The 20,487-nt window shown below is 34.1% G+C and overlaps 1 protein-coding gene across 15 annotated transcripts in view; it reads left to right on the top strand.

The window, feature by feature from the left end:
* LOC129755607 (tropomyosin-2) overlaps positions 1-20,487 on the top strand; it is a 146,335-nt gene that overhangs the window by 115,960 nt on the left and 9,888 nt on the right. For 3 of the 15 annotated variants that reach the window (XM_055752180.1, XM_055752179.1, XM_055752186.1), the window contains 4 exons: positions 2,545-2,620; positions 2,979-3,041; positions 10,325-10,394; positions 13,630-14,478. In XM_055752180.1, coding sequence (XP_055608155.1) covers positions 2,545-2,620; positions 2,979-3,041; positions 10,325-10,394; positions 13,630-14,159 — 739 coding nt within the window. In that variant the 3' untranslated portion in view covers positions 14,160-14,478. Of the gene's footprint in view, positions 1-2,224; positions 2,296-2,544; positions 2,621-2,978; positions 3,042-3,552; positions 3,616-4,774; positions 4,838-10,324; positions 10,395-11,020; positions 13,388-13,629; positions 14,479-20,487 lie in introns of those variants that run through there. The other 12 variants (XM_055752184.1, XM_055752187.1, XM_055752194.1 and 9 more) reach the window with 9 other exon arrangements.

The raw sequence follows: 20,487 nt of genomic DNA, 5'->3' as shown, positions 1-20,487 counted from the left end.
GAAATTGCAGGACTTTTGGACATGGAGGTTTGAAAACGTGAAGATCTTAAAACCCGAAGACATGAAGGTTTGAATACTTGAGAACTTAAACTCTCGAGGACCTAAAGACATGAAAATTAATGGCTTAATAGCTTGAATGCTTGAAAACTTGAAAATCGTATGATTTGAAGATTTAAAGATTTGAAGATTTCAGGACTCGATGACATCAAGGTTTCAAGACGTGAATACCTGAAGAACAGAAGGCTTGAAGACTTGAAAACCTAAAGGCTCGAGAAGACCTGAAGACTTGAAATCTGGAAGGCTCGAAGAATCTAAAGCAAGAAACTTGAATATCTGAAAATTTGAAGTTTTGACGACTTGAAAGCTTAAAAACTTGAAGTTCTGTAGACTTGAATGCTTGAAAATATGAAGACTTAAAAACTTTTGAAGACATACAGATTCGAAAGCCTTGAGACATTAAGACGTAAATGTAACTGGAATATTTAAAAATTCAAATACTTGGAGCCTTGAAGGTTTGAAGACTTTAAGACTCAAGAATATTCGATGGCCTTAAAGAATAAAAAACAAAAAAAAAAAAATAGAGAATTTTACTCGGAGACATGGAGTCTTCATTCAAGTACTCAAGTTTTGAATTGAAAACTTGAAGACTTGTAAGTGAGCGACTTGAATATCTGAGCTCTTAGAGACTTGAATATTTCAATACATGGCATTAAGGCTTAAAAAATGAAAAGCTAAAGCTTTCAAGTCGTGAAGGTGAATAGAATTCAGAAAAATAAGGCCGGAATTTGGAAGCATTTTTTTCATCAATTCAGTGATAACGATTCATTCCTTTATTATAATAATTTGGTTTACATGATAAAAACAAAATTAAAACCCTAAAGGCTCCAGAAGACTTGAGATCTGGAAGGCTTGAAGACTCGAAAGCAAGAAACTTGAAGATTTGAAAACTTGAAATTTTGAAGTCTTGAAAGCTTGACAAATTTAAGTTCTGTAGACAAGAAACATTGAAAATATGAAGATTTGAAAACCTTTGAAAATATAAAGATTCGAAAGCTTTAAGACCTTAAGACTTAAATGCTTAAACACAAAAAAATTTTACTAGAATATTTAAGAATTTAAAGACTTGGAGCCTTGAAGGTTTGAAGACTTGAAGGCTCTAGGTTGTGAAGCCATCAAGCTTTGAAAACAGAAGATAAATTGTAGAATTTCACTCGGAGACTTGGAGTCTTCAAGTCATCGAGTTTAGAATTGAGAACTTGGAGACTTTAATATTTCAATACATGATATGATGAAGGCTTGAAGACATGAAAAGCTAAAGCTTCATAACTGGATGGTGATTGAAATTCTGAAAAAAAATCTGGAATTTGGGATAAATAATTTTGTATTTATTGAAATTATTTTATCGATTATAACTCTTTTAGTATAATATTTTGGTTTTAAATCATGATGAAAACAAAATTAAAAACCAGTCATTTTTTCTACAGAACGCTAGAAGTTGAATTTTTAATTAATTTTCCTGATTTTCAATCCATAAGCACATCTAAAAAATGTCTTTCTTGAACTACTAGCTTGATAAAACGTCTCTTTATTGAGTTTTAAATATAAATAATAAGGTTAATATCTGAGATTTCGGATATTTTGTTTTAAAATTTCTACTATGTTCCTATTCTTCCAAATATTCTAATTTTATCGTCACTGCATATGTTTCAAATTTTAATCTCTCCAAAACTTATCGGTCTCAAAATTCGATTCTACGATTATGAAAAACCTCAAACTTTCTTTTTTTTCAGATTTCTACAGCAAATATGCTCAATCTTGAGCTCTTACCCATTTATACCATGTAATATAATGCTAAATATAAGAAAAGCTCAGCTAGCTAGAAAGGACAAATTTACTAGTCGATAAGTTTTTGCAGCTTTCTAACCCATTTCCAAGATGATGTGAACTTTGCTAACCCATTGTTTTTCTTTTTTCAAATGTGTGCCCCCATTGTTGTTTATGCCTGAACAAAAAAATAATCTAACCCACAAAAAACACGGATGTAAACAAACGCCAATGGATCGAAAATGACGTCGATGACAACACTTCTACATCAACAAATCGATACAAAAACAAAACAAACAAATCTGCTAACACTGGCCTGCTCGCGAATTGTTGTTGTACTACTACCATCAACAAAACTGTTTGTTTGCGAATGTTTGTGTGTGCGCTTTCGAGAGATTAGGTGGCTCGGAAATTGGTCCTCATGGAACAGGATCTGGAACGGTCCGAGGAGAAGGTCGAAATGAACGAAAGGTTTGATATGATGCTTTTTGTTGTTTTCCTAAATTTGCACTTTTTCTACTGACACAAATTTTTCTAGTAAATGAAACGTTGAACGAAAAAAACACATTTTGAAGTTCTCGACAAAATGTATTTTTCTCATTCTTCGATTTAACTCAAATTTTTAGTAAATACTAATAATTTATTCTATTTTTTTCATGACCATCCGAAATACGCGTATGTTTCTACAAAATTATTGAAAATCGATTCAACCACCTGCAGCAAGATTGTCGAGCTTGAGGAAGAACTGCGAGTTGTCGGCAACAACCTGAAGTCCCTGGAAGTCTCGGAAGAGAAGGTAATGCGATGCGAATGCAATGCTTTAAGACAGAAGTACCACAGTGGAAATTTTATTCAACCTCTATTTATCACAGTTGGTGCTTAGTTGGAAAACTTTGTTAGGTATTTCCTTTTGGTTCCACAAAAGTCTATTCTCTTTGATACATGTTAAAAAACGGGTTTTCAACTAAGCACCCAACAGGATTACTCATTCGCTACAAGGACACTGAAAAAAATCGTCACCTACGTTTCACCAAACAAGACTTACAAAAATGACGAACGACATTCCGATTGTTTATTTTATTTGAATGTGCTTGTTTATTCTTATTTCATTCCCTGACTACGTTAATTGTGAATCAAAACAAAAATACCATCAGGCCAACCAACGCGAGGAGGAGTACAAGAACCAAATCAAGACTCTGACCACCCGTCTAAAGGAGGTACTGCACACTTTCTGTTCGAAATCCTTTAGTGGTTTCGACTTGCTTCGCGCGAATGCGTGTTGTTGTTTTACCTCAGTGTGCATTCCTCTAACCTCAAAACTCAATCAGTGACAGAGAAAGGATTGTTGTTTACCACTAAAACATTGACAGATGGACGACCTTATGTGTTGACGTGAACACTTTTTTTTTCTGTATAACAGTTTAAACCCCAAGAGTGTGTTTGTTGACATTTTCTAACAACTAATCGAATGATTTCTTCTTTGATTTTTTCCATGTTCCTTTTATGGTTACATAAAATTTTAATCAATCGATCAACGGAATTTCGATCGCCGCTAACATTTGTCGTTTGACGTGCGTGCGGTTGTTTGTTTTTGCCACGCCCAAATAACCCTCGTATAACTGCCATTGCAAATTGCTAAATGTAACACCTCGTTCTACGGATTCGAATCGAACAAAATCGATATCGGACGATCTGAATTGTTTACAAACAATAACAAAACCCACTCAGGCAACGCAACGGGAGGAAACCTACGGTGGACAAGTTCGGGTACTGGACCAGCGTTTGAAGGAGGTATTTTGGATTTCAGTCGCTTTCGAAGCGCATCTCGAGTAGCTCGAAACACTGAAACAAATTCAATGTTTCAGTGTTGCCAACTTTATTTTCGTTTTTGTAACTTATTGTTGATGATGACGCACAAACTTGGTAGTAGATCAGGTTGCATCCCCGAAAGCTATCTGTGTAATTGGGAACCGGGAAATTGCATAAATTATGTTTATACATATTATTCGTGTTCTTCATTCTCTCTCTCTATTTATCGTTTTTTCTGTAGGCTTCTGTTTGTATATATGTGTGTATTCCAATGTGTGTTATGAAAACTTGTCATTCTACGAGTAGTTTTTTCTCAGTGTTTTTCAGTTCAAAATATTCAGTTCAATGATCCTTTTTTCTCATGAATTCCCCAACTATTTCGCAAAAATTGTGTCATTTGCGTTTCGAAATCATAAAATACTCACCTGGTCTTCGCAATCGTTTGAGCTGAATTTGATTAAACGATGGGGAGTAGCAGCGACTCGATTTTTCTTATCAGATGGTTAAAAATAACACAATCCGCGAGTGGCAGTCAGCACTACTGTGTCCGATATCTTATCTCCGACAAGAGGTGTCTCGTGTAGTTTTTTCTTTTATGTTTTCTCATGCTTACCTTATATGAATCAAAAGGAAAAAAAAGAAATGGGAACGGATAAATGTAAAGATTGATTCGGTTGTAGAATATGAACAGGTTTAGTTGTAACTTGGGAGATTATTTTTCTCCGTGTATGCCAAATGTTTCGTTAATATGAGAACACTTAAATAATTTCACGATCTCGAATTTCATTGAAGGTTTACCTCCAAAAGTGATAAGTTTAAATTCAACAACCATTTTTTTCGTACGTATCTTCTCAGTGTAAAACTGCTCGAAAACTTTGCGTGAAACTGCTCGAAATAAAAAAAAAACTAGACTGATTGACTTTACGGACGCCCTTCAGCACTTCCAGCGAATTTGTAACCTTTCCAAAAAGAATTTGGTTCCGAACAAATTTAAAAAAAATATCAAACGAAATTAACTTTTATTCCACTTTGTATGTAATTGTTTGGATTGGAACCAAACCGTGTTCCCAAATTGAATCGAAACACCGACACTGGTAAAATCGAACGAACCGCGCCTGATTTTGTATGTACTCTAAAATAGGCAATGGCATCGCGCGATTCGGTTGAGGACAAGATCCACCAAATGAACGACAAGTTGAACAATGTAAGTGTAAATAGTAGATTAGTGTAAAAAAAAAATAGTGGAAGGTTGGAGGCACAATTATTGCGTCAGTTGGCGTTCTATTGCCAGTTAACAACTTCGAAATTATTGGTATTAGGCTAACACTTGGGATTCTTTCGGTTCTAGGATATCCATAAACTATGTCACGATAAGTGTAAACTGAATGTCTCTTTAAAGTAGAATACTTAAACATATTTTTCACACTACTAACACCTCAGGAATGGTACCAGGTTAGGCCTTAGAAAATTTTGTTAACTAATTCGAAGATGATTTTTTATGGAAAAGTTACTTTCAGCTCAACATGATTTTCCTACGCTCCGGCACTAAGACTAAAAAAGTAAATCAAATATTTTAGAAAAAAATCTGTTACAAAGCCCTGTTTTGGGCGGTCGCTATGGAAAGAGAAGAGTGCGTTTTTTCTTTCGCTGTTCCTTGATAAAAAAAATTCGACCGACCGCTTTTGTTTTTTTGTTTTTTTTATATATATATATATATATATATATATATATAATCCACGTAGACGCACGGTCTTCAGTTTGTTTGCTTGGGTTAGCTAAATACAACGTTAGACTATTAACTAAATTTTTTCTGTAGGAATTACTGAGCGTAGTATTTCAATTCACTCTCAACTTACTTCAGGTGGATTTTTTGAGGGTCAACTTAGGTAAAGCTCTAGGACAGCAAAGATTTTAATATTTATGCAGGATTGAACAGCCTAGTCTTGCAATTCTTACTTTTCAACTTAGCATATCTACTCTCAAGTCGCATGAAATTTCTATCGATATGTTCAGGCGGTCCTCACAACTCGGCTTAGAATTTCAAGCTGTCTTCTCTAGTCGTTTGAAATTTCTATCGATACGTTCTGACTGTCCTCTCAACTTACTTTTCAATTTCAAGCTGCCCTCACTTGAAAAATTCTAATGATACATTCAGGCTGTCCTCTCAACTCGTTCTCAAATTTTAAGTTGCCCTCTCAATTCGCTTGAAATTTCTATCGAAACGTTTTGGTTGTCCTCTCAGCTCACTTTCCAATTCCAAGCTGTACTCTCAAGTCGCTTGAAATTCCTATCGATGCGTTCAGGCCGTCCTCTCAACTCGCCTTCCAATTTCAAGCAGTCCTCTCTAGTAGTTTGAAATTTCTATCGATACGTTTAGGCTGTCCTCTCAACTCGCCTTCCAATTTCAAGCTGTCCTCTCTAATCGTTTGAAATTTCTATCGATACGTTCTGGCTGTCCTCTCAACCAATTCCAAGTCGCATGAAATTTCTCTTGATACGTTCTGTCTGTCCTATCAACTCGCCTTCCAAATTCAAGCTTTCCTCTCTTGTCGTTTGAAATTTCTATCGATACATCATATAATCGATACATACTCACTTTCCAATTTCAAGCTGTATTCTCAAGTCGTTTAAAATTTCTATCGTTACATACTGGCTGTCCTCTCAACTCGCCTTCCAAATTCAAGCTGTCCTCTCTTGTCGTTTGAAATTTCTATCGATACGTTTTGGCTATCCTTTCAACTCACTTTCCAATTCAAGCTGTAATCTCATGCCGTTTGAAATTTCTATCGATACGTTCTGGCTGTCTTCTCAAATCATTTTTCAATTTCAAGCTGTCCTATCAACTCACTTGATAATTCTAACGATATGTTCGGGCTGTCCTCTCAACTCGCCGTCCAATTTCAAGCTGTAATCTCTAGTCGTTTGAAATTTCTATCGATACGTTCAGGCTTTAATTTTAAGCTGCCCTCTCAAGTCGCTTGAAGTTTCTATCGATACGTTCTGATTGTCCTCTCAGTTCACTTTCCAATTTCAAGCTGTACTCTCTAGTCGTTTGAAATTTCTATCGATACGTTCTACCTGTCCTCTCAACTCGCCTTCCAAATTCAAGCTGTCTTCTCTTGTCGTTTGAACTCACTTTCCAATTTCAAGCTGTAATCTCAAGCCGTTTGAAATTTCTATCGATTCGCTCTGGCTGTCCTTTCAATGCACCTTCCAATTTCAAGCTGTACTCTCAAGTCGCTAGAAATTTCTATCGATACGTTCTGGCTGTCCTCTCAAATCATTTTTCAATTTCAAGCTGTCCTCTCAACTCACTTAACAATTCTAATGATATGTTCGGGCTGTCCTCTCAACTCGTTCTTAAATTTTAAAGTGCCCTCTCAATTCGCTTGAAATTTCTATCGATACGTTCTGGCTGTCCTCTCAACTCACTTTCAATTTCAAGCTTCACTCTCAAGTCGCTTGAAATTTCTATCGATACGTTCTGGCTGTCCTTTCAACTCACTTTCCAATTTCAAGCTGTCATCTCTAGTCGCTTGAAATTTCTATCGATATGTTCTGGCTGTTCTCTCAATTCACCTTCCAATTTCAAGCTTCACTCTCAAGTCGCTTGAAATTTCTATCGATACGTTCTGGCTGTCCTTTCAACTCACTTTCCAATTTCAAGCTGTACTCTCAAGCCGTTTGAAATTTCAATCGATACCTTCTGGCTGTCCTCTCAACTCATTTTTCAATTTCAAGCTGTAATCTCAAGTCGTTTGAAATTTCTATCGATACGTTCCATCTGTCCTCTCAACTCGCCTTCCAAATTCAAGCTGTCCTCTCTTGTCGTTTGACATTTCTATCGATACGTTTTGACTGTCCTCTCAACTCACTTCCCAATTTCAAGCTGTCCTCTCAATCACTTGAAAATTCTAATGATATGTTTGGGCTGTCCTGTCAACTCGTTCTTAAATTTTAAGCTGCCCTCTCAAGTCATTTGAAATTTCTATCGATACGTTCAGGCTGTCTTCTCAACTCGTCTTCCAATTCCAAGCTGCCCTCTCTAGTCGTTTAGAATTTATATCGATACGTTCTGGCTGTCCTCTCATCTCGCCTTCCAATTTCAAGGTGTCATCGCTAGTCGTTTGAAGTTTCTATCGATACGTTCTGGCTGTCCTCTCAATTTGCCTTCCAATTTCAAGCTGTCCTCTCTAGACGTTTTAAATTTCTATCGATACGTTTTGGCTGTCCTCTCAACTCACTTTCCAATTTCAAGCTGTATTCTCAAGTCGTTTGAAATTTCTATCGATACATTTTGGCTGTCCTCTCAACTCGCCTTCCAAATTCAAGCTGTTCTCTCTTGTCGTTTGAAATTTCAATCGATACGTTTTGGTTGTCCTTTCAACTCACTTTCCAATTTCAAGCTGTAATCTCAAGCCGTTTGAAATTTCTATCGATACGTTTTGACTGTCCTTTCAACTCACCTTCCAATTTCAAACTGTACTCTCAAGTCGCTTAAAATTTCTATCGATAAGTTCTGGCTGTCCTCTCAAATCATTTTTCTATTTCAAGCTGTCATCTCAACTCACTTGACAATTCTAATGATATGTTCGGGCTGTCCTCTCAACTCGTTTTTAAATTTTAAGCTGTCCTCTCAATTCGCTCGAAATTCCTATCGATATGTTCTGGCTGTCCTCTCAACTCACTTTCAATTTCTAGCTTCACTCTCAAGTCGCTTGAAATTTCTATCGATACGTTCTGGCTGTCCTCTCAACTCACTTTCCAATTTCATGCTGTAATCTCAAGCCGTTTGAAATTTCTATCGATTCGTTCAGGCTGTCCTTTCAACTCACCTTCCAATTTCAAGCTGTACTCTCAATTCGTTTGGAATTTCTATCGACGTGTTCTGGCTGTCCTCTCAACTCGCCTTCCAATTTCAAGCTGTCCCCTCAACTCACCTGAAAATTCTAATTATATGTTCGGGCTGTCCTCTCAACTCGTTCTTAAATTTTAAGCTGTCCCCTCTCAAGTCGCTTGAAGTTTCTATCAATACGTTCTGGCTGTCCTCTCAACTCACTTTTCAATTTCAAACTGCACTCTCAAATTGCTTGAAATTTCTATCAATACATTCAGGTTGTCCTCTCAACTCGCCTTCCAATTTCGAGCGGTCCTCTCAACTCACTTGAAAATTTTAATTATATGTTCGGGCTGTTCTCTCAACTCGTTCTTAAATTTTAAGCTGCCCCCTCAGGTCGCTTGAAGATTCTATCGATGCGTTCTGGCTGTCCTCTCAACTCGCATTCCAATTCCAAGCTGTCCTCTCAACTCACTTGGAGACTGCACTGATTTGGAAGCAAAAGCTAAAATTTAATAATGCTAAAGATAATAACTTAATTACAGATTTTTTTTTCATCCTAGAGCTTAAGGAACGTTGCCAATCTTCAAAAAATCGATTTCAAAGAGAGTACTAAGGAGGTTAACTTTTTTGGATGGTTCTCCTGAAAATCAAGTGTTTGTTTAAGGTAACTAAAGACCAATATATCCAAGTTGCCTTTGTAACCACGTTTAAATTCTGGAGTAATTTATGACGGTCGCCGTTACATGAGAATTACCGATTATTATTATTCTTTTCATTTTTCTTAAAAAACCGTCTTCTCTCTCTTCTTAAATGAATCCGGAATATGCCCGGATATGAGCCGGATCTAAAAAAAAATTAAAGAAAATATTACCCGGATTTAGCAAAGTTGGCAACCTTGGTGCTAATACATCCATCATCGATTTTCTAGCTCTTCGTATCAAGCCCTTTCACCCTGTTCAAACAAAATGTAAATTTAAGATCGAGAAAATTGATATTTTGGACACTGCTTGTGACGTAGTTTATCGATCAGTCTGGGTAAATTTTCTTCAAAATTTGGGTCTAAAGTGACTAAAGTTTTTATTGGGTAAAAAATAAGATAAAATACAAAATCAATCAATTCTTGATTGCCCTCAGATATAGTTTCTCATCATAAACAGCACTTCATACGCGATACACAATGAGCTCAGTTACGCTTAGTTTAATCTGGTTTAGCATATTATAACGTTTAAAAGTCTAGGGAGGGAAAGTTTTAAAAACCTTAAGTCTCAGATTTTTTTTTTTAATTTTGAAGCTATTTTGAGTCTGGCATATTTTTAAACATTATTTTAATTTTTTTAAACTGTTGTTCTAGTGGGCAAATCATAGTTTTTTTTTCTTCAAAATTAGCTTTAAGATGTTTGTGTAATTTGTATCCATTATTCTTAATTTATACAATTTGTTATACTGTTCGGTAAAGGGCTTTTTGTATTCCTATCTTCAGTTCAAGGTAAGCGGATAGCTGTTGTTGTGTCTTAACTGTTTTATTTTACTTTGGTTTTAGTGTATTTATTAAAGTTTCGTTTTTACAGTCTAGCGTTTTATAACCTCACACCAAAATTCCGCATGAGCTAGTCAGTTTCTTAGTTTTAAGTTGTGCGCTTCAGCTCATTTTTAAATACGTAAATAAATTCAAAGGTTGTCTTCCATTTTTTTTTTTCAAATTAGGACACCGATGAGTTTATTTACTGTTTTTTTCCGAAACAATCAATTCCTCTCAACTAATGCAACTGTTTTTTTCTATTTCCTCAACATTCGTTAATTTCTTCCGAAAATCACATCGAATTGCGCCATCATGAAATCCGCTCTCGATAGGCTGAAGCTCGTGCTGAATTCGCTGAACGTTCCGTTCAGAAGTTGCAGAAGGAAGTCGACAGACTCGAAGGTAAGTTTTTCGTATTCTACTACCGTATTTACTTCAGAGTGGCAAGTGGCCACTCTTTGTCCTGTAAAATAGTTTTAAGTAACTAATTTGAACAGAAAAAAACAGTGCTAAATTAATCGATCAGAGTTGTTTGGATCCCAAAAAAAAAACTTCAAAATTGAGTACCAAAACTTTGAGAGTGTACCTCCGGAATGTTCCTGTATTAGAAAATTCAATACTGCTAGAAAATTTCTACAGGACATTTTAATTAAGCTAGATTAGATAATCATCCTTTTTTTAGTTTAATTTTGACGTCTCAATGACACTTGAATTTTATTTTCGATTATTTTTCATTCTATTATACCAAAGAAGAGTATCATTGAGTTCGTCTTATAAATATTTTAGTTTTTCATTTTACTTAACTTATTTTTTCTACATTTATTTTTTTATTTCATGTGTTGATTTTCTGTTTGGTTTGATGTTGTTTTACTATAACCCGCTGCTTAAAAACCAAAAAAAAAAAACAATTAATCCGCTCAAATGCTGCTGCGTTTGAATGTGTGCGTGTATGTGTGATATACTCTCTATTGCGCTAAAATGTCACCAATACAATCGCTAATGAAAACAACAAAACCACCGGCAAACAGACGAACTTATGAACGAGCGCTCCAAGAACAAAATGCTCCAGGAAGAGATGGAAGCGACGCTGCACGATATTCAGAACATGTAAAACAGTAGAGAGAAAAGTAACAACCATCCCCACCCGAATCATCGCCTCATCGTCACCGTCAGTTTCAGTTTCGTCGAAGAAAGAGAGAGAGCACGACGACGACGACGAAACACACGCAGAGCAAGGGAGAACACAAAAAAGCATATATTTAAAGAGAGCGGAGAGAAAGAGCCATCGGTTGCTCTCGGTTATCGTCATGGCAACACAACTACAACAACATTTTACACCTATAGATGAGAGAAACTAGTAGGGAGCGAACAAAAACAAAACAAAAAAAACAAGTAAACGCTGAGCTGAGCTGTTGTTTTCTTCTTCCGAAGAAAATTTAAAACAAAAGAAAAATCAATGTATTTCGCTTCTTGCAAAAGGAAGCCGACGTTAAGCGTTGGAAATTAGAGAAAACAAAACAATAATAACAGATGGACCCAACTAGTCCTCGGGTGCCGTTCGAGACACACACACAAACACGGACAGAATAAGTTTCTAAAGTTTAGTTTTTTTTATATTTTCATAAATAAGTAACAGGAACTTGTCTTTTGCTCCACGCTGTATAGGACACATGAAATCGCATAAATTGTTTTTAAAAAAGTTTATTGTTTTTAGACGTTAGGCGTAAAGGCTAAGAACACTTTTACACACACAAACAAACAATGACACGAATTCATACACGGGAAGTAAACACAAACACAGACAACAACAACAACTACTCGCTAGCGATAGCATAGGAACTATTGATTTATACCCCTAGGTATTAGCGCGTAAATCGGTCGAACACAGAGAAAGACATTTATACAACTACTACTATTACTGCTATTCCAATTGTACATTCACGAATTGTGCATTCCGTTGACTTTTAATAATATAATTAAAGTTAAATTTTCCGCGTTATTTTTTCTCGTTTTGTTAAGCAACACCCTTGAGAGACAGCATTTTCCAAAACTACTAGTAGGTTTATAATACGATTGTTACTGCCCCAAATATTGCGATAAAGATTATTGAATTTTTATCCGTGTTTATTCCGTTAGCTCGTAAAAAAACAATAACAAAAGCAAACATCATACAAACACGATTTGTTATCGATCGATCATTCCCGAGAACTACTATTTTTAAAAGCGTCTTCCGACCAAGAGTAACTACTGAATATGATATGATGCATTTACTCGTAACAAGTTGATTCCAGTTTAGAAACTTGGTAGGTGTCCAGCTACCCAAAACGTCAGTTTTAGTAGGTTTTTCATCGTGCCGAATTTATTCTTTTTTCTGGCAACACTGCGAAAGCGCCACCCCCGTGTTGCTGTCTAATTTTGTTTTGTTTTCTTCAACATTTCTTTGCAATATTTTTCTTTCAACTTCCACAAACACAGAAAATATTGTCAATACTGTCCCATAACTTATCGAGATCAAATGGTTTTCCTCAAGTTTTGTTTTAAAGTAGTTTAAGCCTCGAAATAAAACGGACATAGACTTGGAAGGTTTTCCTTTTTCGTGTAAGGTTTCGTTTTTCTTTTCCCTTTTTTCGTGTTTACCCGGAAGGGGAAGGAAAAACGGATCGAATTAGAGCATAAAATCTGTAGTGCCTTTTGAGACGTAAACAAAAAAAAAAAGAAACAAAACCGGTTCGCATTTTTTTCTTTGCTGGAAAACACACAAATCAAGCATTTGATAAGATCATTATTAGGTGGCATAGCCATTCGCAGAAAGAGATAATTTACATATATCATCGGTGTGTGAGTGTCATTCGAAAAAAGAAAAAGGGTAAACACTACACCTAGAGCCGGAAGGAATAAAAGAGAAAAAAACACATTCACATACACACAGATACACACACGTTTAACTTAATTTAAGCGCCCGTAGAGTTTAATGGAACCGTGTACATTTGATTTCCACAAAATGCAAAAGTAAAGACAACAACTACTACACGCATTCGCAGATTCATTCCTCACTGTTTTCGCAGGTTTTTAATGTTTTATTAGGTAGCTTTTGGCATGATTTTCGGACAACAACTATTGTTGAGTGAGAGAGCGAGAGAATTTAGGCTAGAGCAGATAAACTATAATCAAATAAAAGTGAAACAAAACAAAAATCAATAATGTAAACACACAAACAATGTACACATCAAAACTCCACCTTCATTCACTGTATTTTATATTTCGAAAAAAAAAAATCATAATAGTATCGGACTCTGCCAATATACAGAAATCAAGAGCAACAACAGAATGATATCTTATTTGAGTGTTTATAATAATAATATTAATAATAATATATTATTTTATTTAAAAACCGAGTTTCTATGTGTCGTTTTTCTTCTATTCGTCTGTGTTGTGTTTTTATGTTCTCTCTTCTCTCTTATATTCATTATGCTTTTGTTATGCTTTTCTCTTTCTTTAATTTGCACTATCTCCTCCGTCTAAAAATTAAAAACACTTTATTAACGCCTCACTCGAAAAAAAAACACCACCAATCAAACAACAAAAATAAATCAAAACGAACAAACCCGCACGATTGGCAACCCTTCTCGACAACCAGACGAGCTGATTATCGAAAAGATCCGCTACGCCGAGATCGGAGACGATCTGGACTTTGCCTTTGTCGATCTCATTCCCGGTGTCGATCCGATCTGGACCGATCGTCGTCCGAAGCCGAAGACTCCTCCGCCGCCACCGAAGGCCAAGACGCCACCACCACCGGCCCAGGAAGATATCGTGGCGGCCGAAGCGCCTGCCGGAACCGAAGCCGCTGCTCCGGAACGAACCCGCACCCCGAGTCCGTTCGAGCTGCAGAAGCATTTCCCACCGGAGGGTGCCGAAGTCCCATACGTTCGATCGGCTACCGGATCCACTCCGGATCGAGATATCCCGGCCGCCGAACCGGCAGCTGCCGCTGAACCACCATCGGGTGCCGAAGCTGCCCCTGCCGAAGATGCTCCGGCGGAAGCGACAGAAGAAGCTGCCCCAGCTGCAGCAGCCGAAGGAGAGGCCGAAGCACCTGCCGCAGCCGAAGAAGCCCCAGCGGCAGCGGAAGAAGCCGCACCGGTTGAGGAAACTCCGGCCTCCTAAACAAGAGTCAACGTTAATGAAGACCAACTGCCAAAAACTGATCCCTGACCAGCACCACCACCATTGTTTGCTTATATTTCTTACTTTCATTCTTTTCTTTAAATGCAACCAACGCCACTACCTACTACTACAACTACTACTACTTTAATCGCTTCCAACTGAACTGAATAAGCTTATGTTAAGTGCATTCTATCTGACATTGTTCTAGTTACAAGTTTAACGTGCTTGTATGTTGTTGGACCACAGCTGACCTCGACTGTCGTGTTTTCTTGTTCTTGTTGTTGGAACATTTTTAAATAAAAATAATACGCTTTGTTAAGTATGGTTCTTCTCTTCCCCGGAGTCTTCTCCCCAATCGTCTCCATTTCTAGTGTTCTCTATGGGTCTCTTTTGACATCTTCCTTTAAAAAAAAAATCAGGGCTGCCAACTACGTTTTTTCTCAAATTTAGGGAATTTACAAAATTAAAATCAGGATACATTAGCTCCTAAGACGTGGCCGGCACCGTTATTGGTGCTCTAACAGAGAGCACCAGTTTTTGGCAATGGAAATAGGCTACTCAGTGCAAGTACATAACTTATGACTTTTGAACAGCATTGATGGTCAATTATGGTGTAATTTTGAGTTATGATAACGTTGAAAACCATTGAAAATTTTCATCGAAAAGTTATATAAAAATATATCAGACCTTTTGAGGATTTTATTCGAGCTGGAGATGGCAGCTGTATCTACATTTAATATTATCCAAAACCACTAATTATTTTAGATTTTGTGAAAATAGTTCCGAAGTTTTTTTTGCTAAATCGATTTTTTGTCGATTGGACAAAATCAGAAAATGTAGCAATTTTAAAGTAAAATATGGAATCTTTAATCACAAAAGAAATTTGCGTTAGTTCTTGTTGTTGAAACATTTTTAAATAAAAAGTATTGTTAAGTACGGTTCTTTTCTTCATCTGAGCCTTCTCCCCAATCGTCTCCAGGAGCCTCCCTTTCTAGTGTTCTCTTTGGGTCTCTTTTGACATCTTCCTCTTCAAAAAAAAAAAAAAAAATCTCAGGGCTGCCAACTACGGTTTTTCTCAAATTTGGGAAATTTCCAAAATTAAAATCAGGATACATTAGCTCCTAAGACGTGGACGGCACCGTTATTGATGTACTAACAGAGAGCACCAGTTTTTGGCATCGAAAATAGGCTACTCGGTGCAAGTACATTTCTTATGGCTTTTGAACAAAATTTACGGTCAATCACGGAGTAATTTTAACCGATGGTAATGTTGAAAACTTTCGAAATTTTTAATCGTAAGAACGACTTCATTTGAGCTAGAGATAGCTATAGATCAAAGATTAAGAAGTTAAATTTTAAAATAAGGTCATAAGCAATAAAAAAAAATTAAAATTTTTTTGGCAACGCTGAAAAATTTCTTGTTATAATTTAAAATTTTTAATGATTTTTAGCTGTTGTAAAAATAGTTCCAAAGTTTTTTATTGCTCTAGCGATTTTTTACCGATTGGAACAAAATACAAATTATAGCAATTTTCAAGTAAAATAAGGAATGTTCAAACAAAAAAGGAATTTGCATTAGTTTTATAAACGCTAAATCTAAACGTATTACATTTTCTTTGAAGCATTAAATCTCTGAATGTATGCTTAATATTCCTTAGTACTATTGATGGTTTGTTCAGTTGTTATATCAGAAGTTAGTAGGGTGAGGAAAATAGAAAATAGCTGCAGCATTTTTGCAGCTTTCTTTCACTTTTCGGCAAAAAAACTGAACAGTTTTTGATAAGAGTTGTATTGTTCAATATAAAAATTTATGCCGAAACCAGACAAAATGAACAAAACTATTGTTTTATGTATCAAGCATGCTCAGTTTGATGAAATTTGCAAATCTGTTCAGTTAAAAACTTTCTTAAAAACTTAAAAACAAAGTTTTTTTAATGATAATTTTCATGAAACAAAATTAGTTACCCACTGATCGGTGATTTTCTCAAACAAATTTGACATTTGAGCGATTTTTTCCGTTTTTCAGCTCTGGGTTAAACAGATTTTGCTTAGGTAACTCATTTCGAAATCCAAATGCGTCAAATAACACGCTAACCTCGAGTAAAAACGCATAGAACGACCCGGAGAATTGTTTTAAAATTCATCATAAAACTTCCATTGAACATTTCAGAATCAATGATTCGATGTATATTTGAGTAGTCAATCAGGGTGAGCTTGACAAATGTAAATCAGGTTAAATCAACCATAAAATATCAACATCCAAATCAAAAAGTTCTGGATGTATGGAATATCCTGAAAAATCTGAAAAACTGGCAACCCTGCTTTTTATTAGAAACAGAATTTTAATTTTGGTTGTTGATAGAATCTAGTCAAGGTTGCCGAATTCACCGAAAAATCTGTATTATCACAGAATTTCGAGCAAAATTTCGTCACAGAATCTGTGTCGTTCACAAAATTTTTAAAATTTTCACAGAATACACAGATTTTATGAATTTTGTACAGATTTCCTAAATTATTTTTTTTTTTGTTACTTTCGACTTTTTATTTCTGACTCGTAATCAAGAAAATTTAAAAAAAAAAAACAAGGTAGAGTAATTTTTTTTTCTTTGAAAACTGCAAGCAGTTTTCGATTCGTTGATGTTTGACATGATTTCCCATTGAACTTCATAAAACTAGCGTCACAGAAAACCGGCACAGAATTTTAAGTACAAATTAGGTTCAGAACTCCAGATTTTTTTTTGTCAAAAATGTAGATTTTTTTTTCGGCAACCTTGACTAGCATATGAGTTCTTGTTCTGAAACCTGAGTCAAAAATTTGAATCTAACATTAGAATATACAGTCAGGCAAAAAATTATCCGTACATCACTTATATCGGCTCCGATTATTCTATAAAGATACTTTTTCTATCAATAGTGGAACCTGAATATCTTCATTTAATATGGAAAAAAGTTCTCCTTTTTTTCTATAAGCACTTTAATCATTAATATACCAGGTCTAAAGATATGTTGAATATATGATTACTTCGACTGTAATCTTCCAATATTTATGTGTTGTACATCAATCGACAGTTTTTAAATCATAAAATCATGTTATGAAAAAAAAAATGCCAAAAACATATTTTTTCGTAATTTTTCCTGATGTTTAAGTTGACCAATTCGTAAATTTACAATACTTCAATATTAGTCTGAAACTTCCGATTTTTTAATTTGTTGGCTTTCATTTACCGAAAAAATTTAAAAACAGAGCTATTCATCAAATAAACTGATAATGGTTTATCAGTAAATTGTTAAAATCAGATCAAACTTGGCAAAAATGTTTGAAACTGCATGATCTGAGAAAATTGAAAAATTAAGACACTTTAAACTTCAGTGTACGGGCAATGTTTTAGCACAATTATTGGACTTGATGTAGTATATTCAACATATCTTAAGATTCAGAACATTTATGAGTAAAGTGCTTATAGACCTAAAGTGAGAACTTTTTTCTACACTAAATGTAGATATTTTAGTTACACTATTGATAGAAAAAGTACCTTTAAAGAATATTTCGGTGCTGATATAAGTGCTTTACGTATAATTTATTGATAAACTGTAGATGTTATTAGTATCTTGAAACTGAAATTTTCATCCTTAATTCGAAACTTGAATGAGATAAGCGATATGCATTTGAACTGAATAATTTAATCTGACTTTTTAGCCTAAAATCAACTAATATTATCCTTATTTTGAATTACTTAAGTGCTGTACGGACAAGTTTTTGATGTATCTTGAAACTGAAATTTTTATTTTAAATTCGAAATTTGATTGAGGAGATAAGCTTATAAACTGAATAATTTAATCTGACTTTAAATCCAAAATCAGATAATATTATCCTTATTTTGAATTCCAAAAACAGAGCCTAAATTTTCAGATTTTAACTTTCATTTGAAATCTGGATTTCAATCATAAATCTGGAATCGTAGTCTTAAATTCGAATCAAAATCCGAAATCTAAATCTACATCTGGAATTGAAATTTGAAATCTGAAATTTGAGTTTGAAGTCTGATTTAAAATTGTTGAAATCGATTCTCAAATCTGAGTCTGAAACTTCCTGAATCTTAAATTTGCAGTCTTAAATCTGAATTCTAAAACCTTGATTTTGAAGACTTATTCTGCTTTAAGAATTTGAAATCTATTCATAAATCTATAATTTAGTTCCAAAGTTTGGGTCTGATAACTTAACCTGAATTTTAAATTTAATTCTGAAAAAAGAAGTATGTTTTCATTTCTCGATCAGAAAACTGAACTCTATAATTTGAATTATGTAATCTCAATCGGAAATCTGAATCTGAACTGAAACTGGAAACCTAAATCCGACATCAGTATATGATATTTTAACTTGAAATCTGAAACTCGTAAAGAAAAATCATAAATTTAAATCTAAATTATGGTTTTTTTTTGTTAAAATCTAAATTCGAAATTACAATCTGAAATCAAAATTTGATGTTTGAATTTATACATCTGAAATCTTAATTCAAGATCATAATTTAATATCTTGCTGTGGAGAAAATTTATATTCAAAATTTTCATTAAAGATTCAGATTCAGATTTCTGATTTCAGGTTCAGATTTCACATTGGGATTTAACATTGGGATTTCAGATTCAAATTTCTTATTCAGATTCAGATTCAAATTCAGATTTCAGATCTAAATTTTAATTTCAAATTAAGATTTAGATTAGGATTTGAATTTGTATTTAAAATCTGAAATCAACAAACACTATCCTTATTTTGAATTCGAAAAACTGAGCCTAAATATTCAAATTTAAACTTTTTTTTGAAACCTGAATTTCAATGTTAAATCTGGAATTTGTGTCTACAATTTGAATAAGAATCCAAAATCTAAATCTATACGCCAATCTGGAAATGGAATTTTAAATCTGGAATCCGAAATTTAAATTTGAAGTCTGGTTTTAAATTGTTGAAACCGAAATCTGATTCTTAAATCTGAGTCTGAAACTTCCTGAATCTTAAATTTAAAATCTGATTCTGAATCCTTGAATTAGTCTTAAAAATTCTCCTATAAGAATCTGTAATCTGTCTCATAAATCTAAAATTTGATTCGAAAATCTGGATCTGAACCTGAATTTTAAATCTGATTTTCAAATATGAATGATGTTTCTAAAATCTGGATCTGGAACTCTATCATTTGAATTATGTAATCCCAATCTAAAATATGAAACTGAATCAAAAACTCGTAAAGAGAAATCATAAATTCAAAACCTAAATTCGAAATTACAATCGGAAATCAAAATTTGATATTTGAATTTCAAAATATGCATCTGAAATCTTAATTCAAGATTAGAATTAAAAATCACATTAAGAATTCAGATAAGGAATTCAGATTTCTGATAACAGGTTCAGATTTCAAATTTAGATTTAAGATTAAGATTTCAGAATCAGATTGAGATTCACTTTTCAGATTCAGATTCAGAATTCAGATTTCAGATTCAAATTTTGATATCAAATTGATAAAGATATCAAATTCGGAATTCAGATTTCAGATTTAGATTTAAACTGAATAGTTGAATCTAAGTTTAAATTAAAAAATCAACAAACATTATTTTTATTTGAAATTTAAAAAACTGAGCCTAAATTTTCAAATTTGAACTTTTATTCGAAATCTGGATTTCAATCTAAAATCTGGAATTCGAGTCCTAAATTTGAATCATAATTCAAAATCTAAATCTCAACCTCAATCTAGAAATGGAATTTTAAATCTGAAATTGAAGTTTGAAGTCTGATTTGAAATTATTTAAACCGTAGTACGACTCTTAAATCTGTGTCTGATACTTCTTATATAATAAATTTGAAATCTGATTCTTAAACCTTGAATTTGAAAACTAATTTTGCTATAAGAATCTAAAATCTGTTTAATGAATCTAAAATTTGATTCAAAAATCTGGATCCGAAAACTTAACATGAATTTTAAATCTGATTCTGAAATAAGCCTGTTTCTCAAATCTTGATGTGAAAACTAAACTCTATAACTCGAATTATGTAATCTGAATCTGAAATCTGAATCTGAAACCCTAAATTCGATATCAGAATATGATATTTAAAAATGGAACGTTAAATTCGTAAAGAGAAATCATAAATTCAAAATCTAAGCTCGAAATTCTAACCTGAATTTAAAATTAAAAAATTTTGATTTTTAAATTAAAAAATATGCTTCTAAAATCTCAATTTTAGATCAGAATTAAATATCATAATATGAACAAAATTTAGATTCAAAATTCACATTCAAGATTCAGATTAGAATTCAGCAGAATTAGATTTATGATTGCAGGT

The sequence above is a fragment of the Uranotaenia lowii genome, chromosome 3 (assembly GCF_029784155.1).
Source record: "Uranotaenia lowii strain MFRU-FL chromosome 3, ASM2978415v1, whole genome shotgun sequence".
Lineage (NCBI taxonomy): Eukaryota > Metazoa > Arthropoda > Insecta > Diptera > Culicidae > Uranotaenia > Uranotaenia lowii.
The sequence above is the reverse complement of the archived record's forward strand: the minus strand, read 5'-3'. Positions and strand labels throughout refer to the sequence as shown.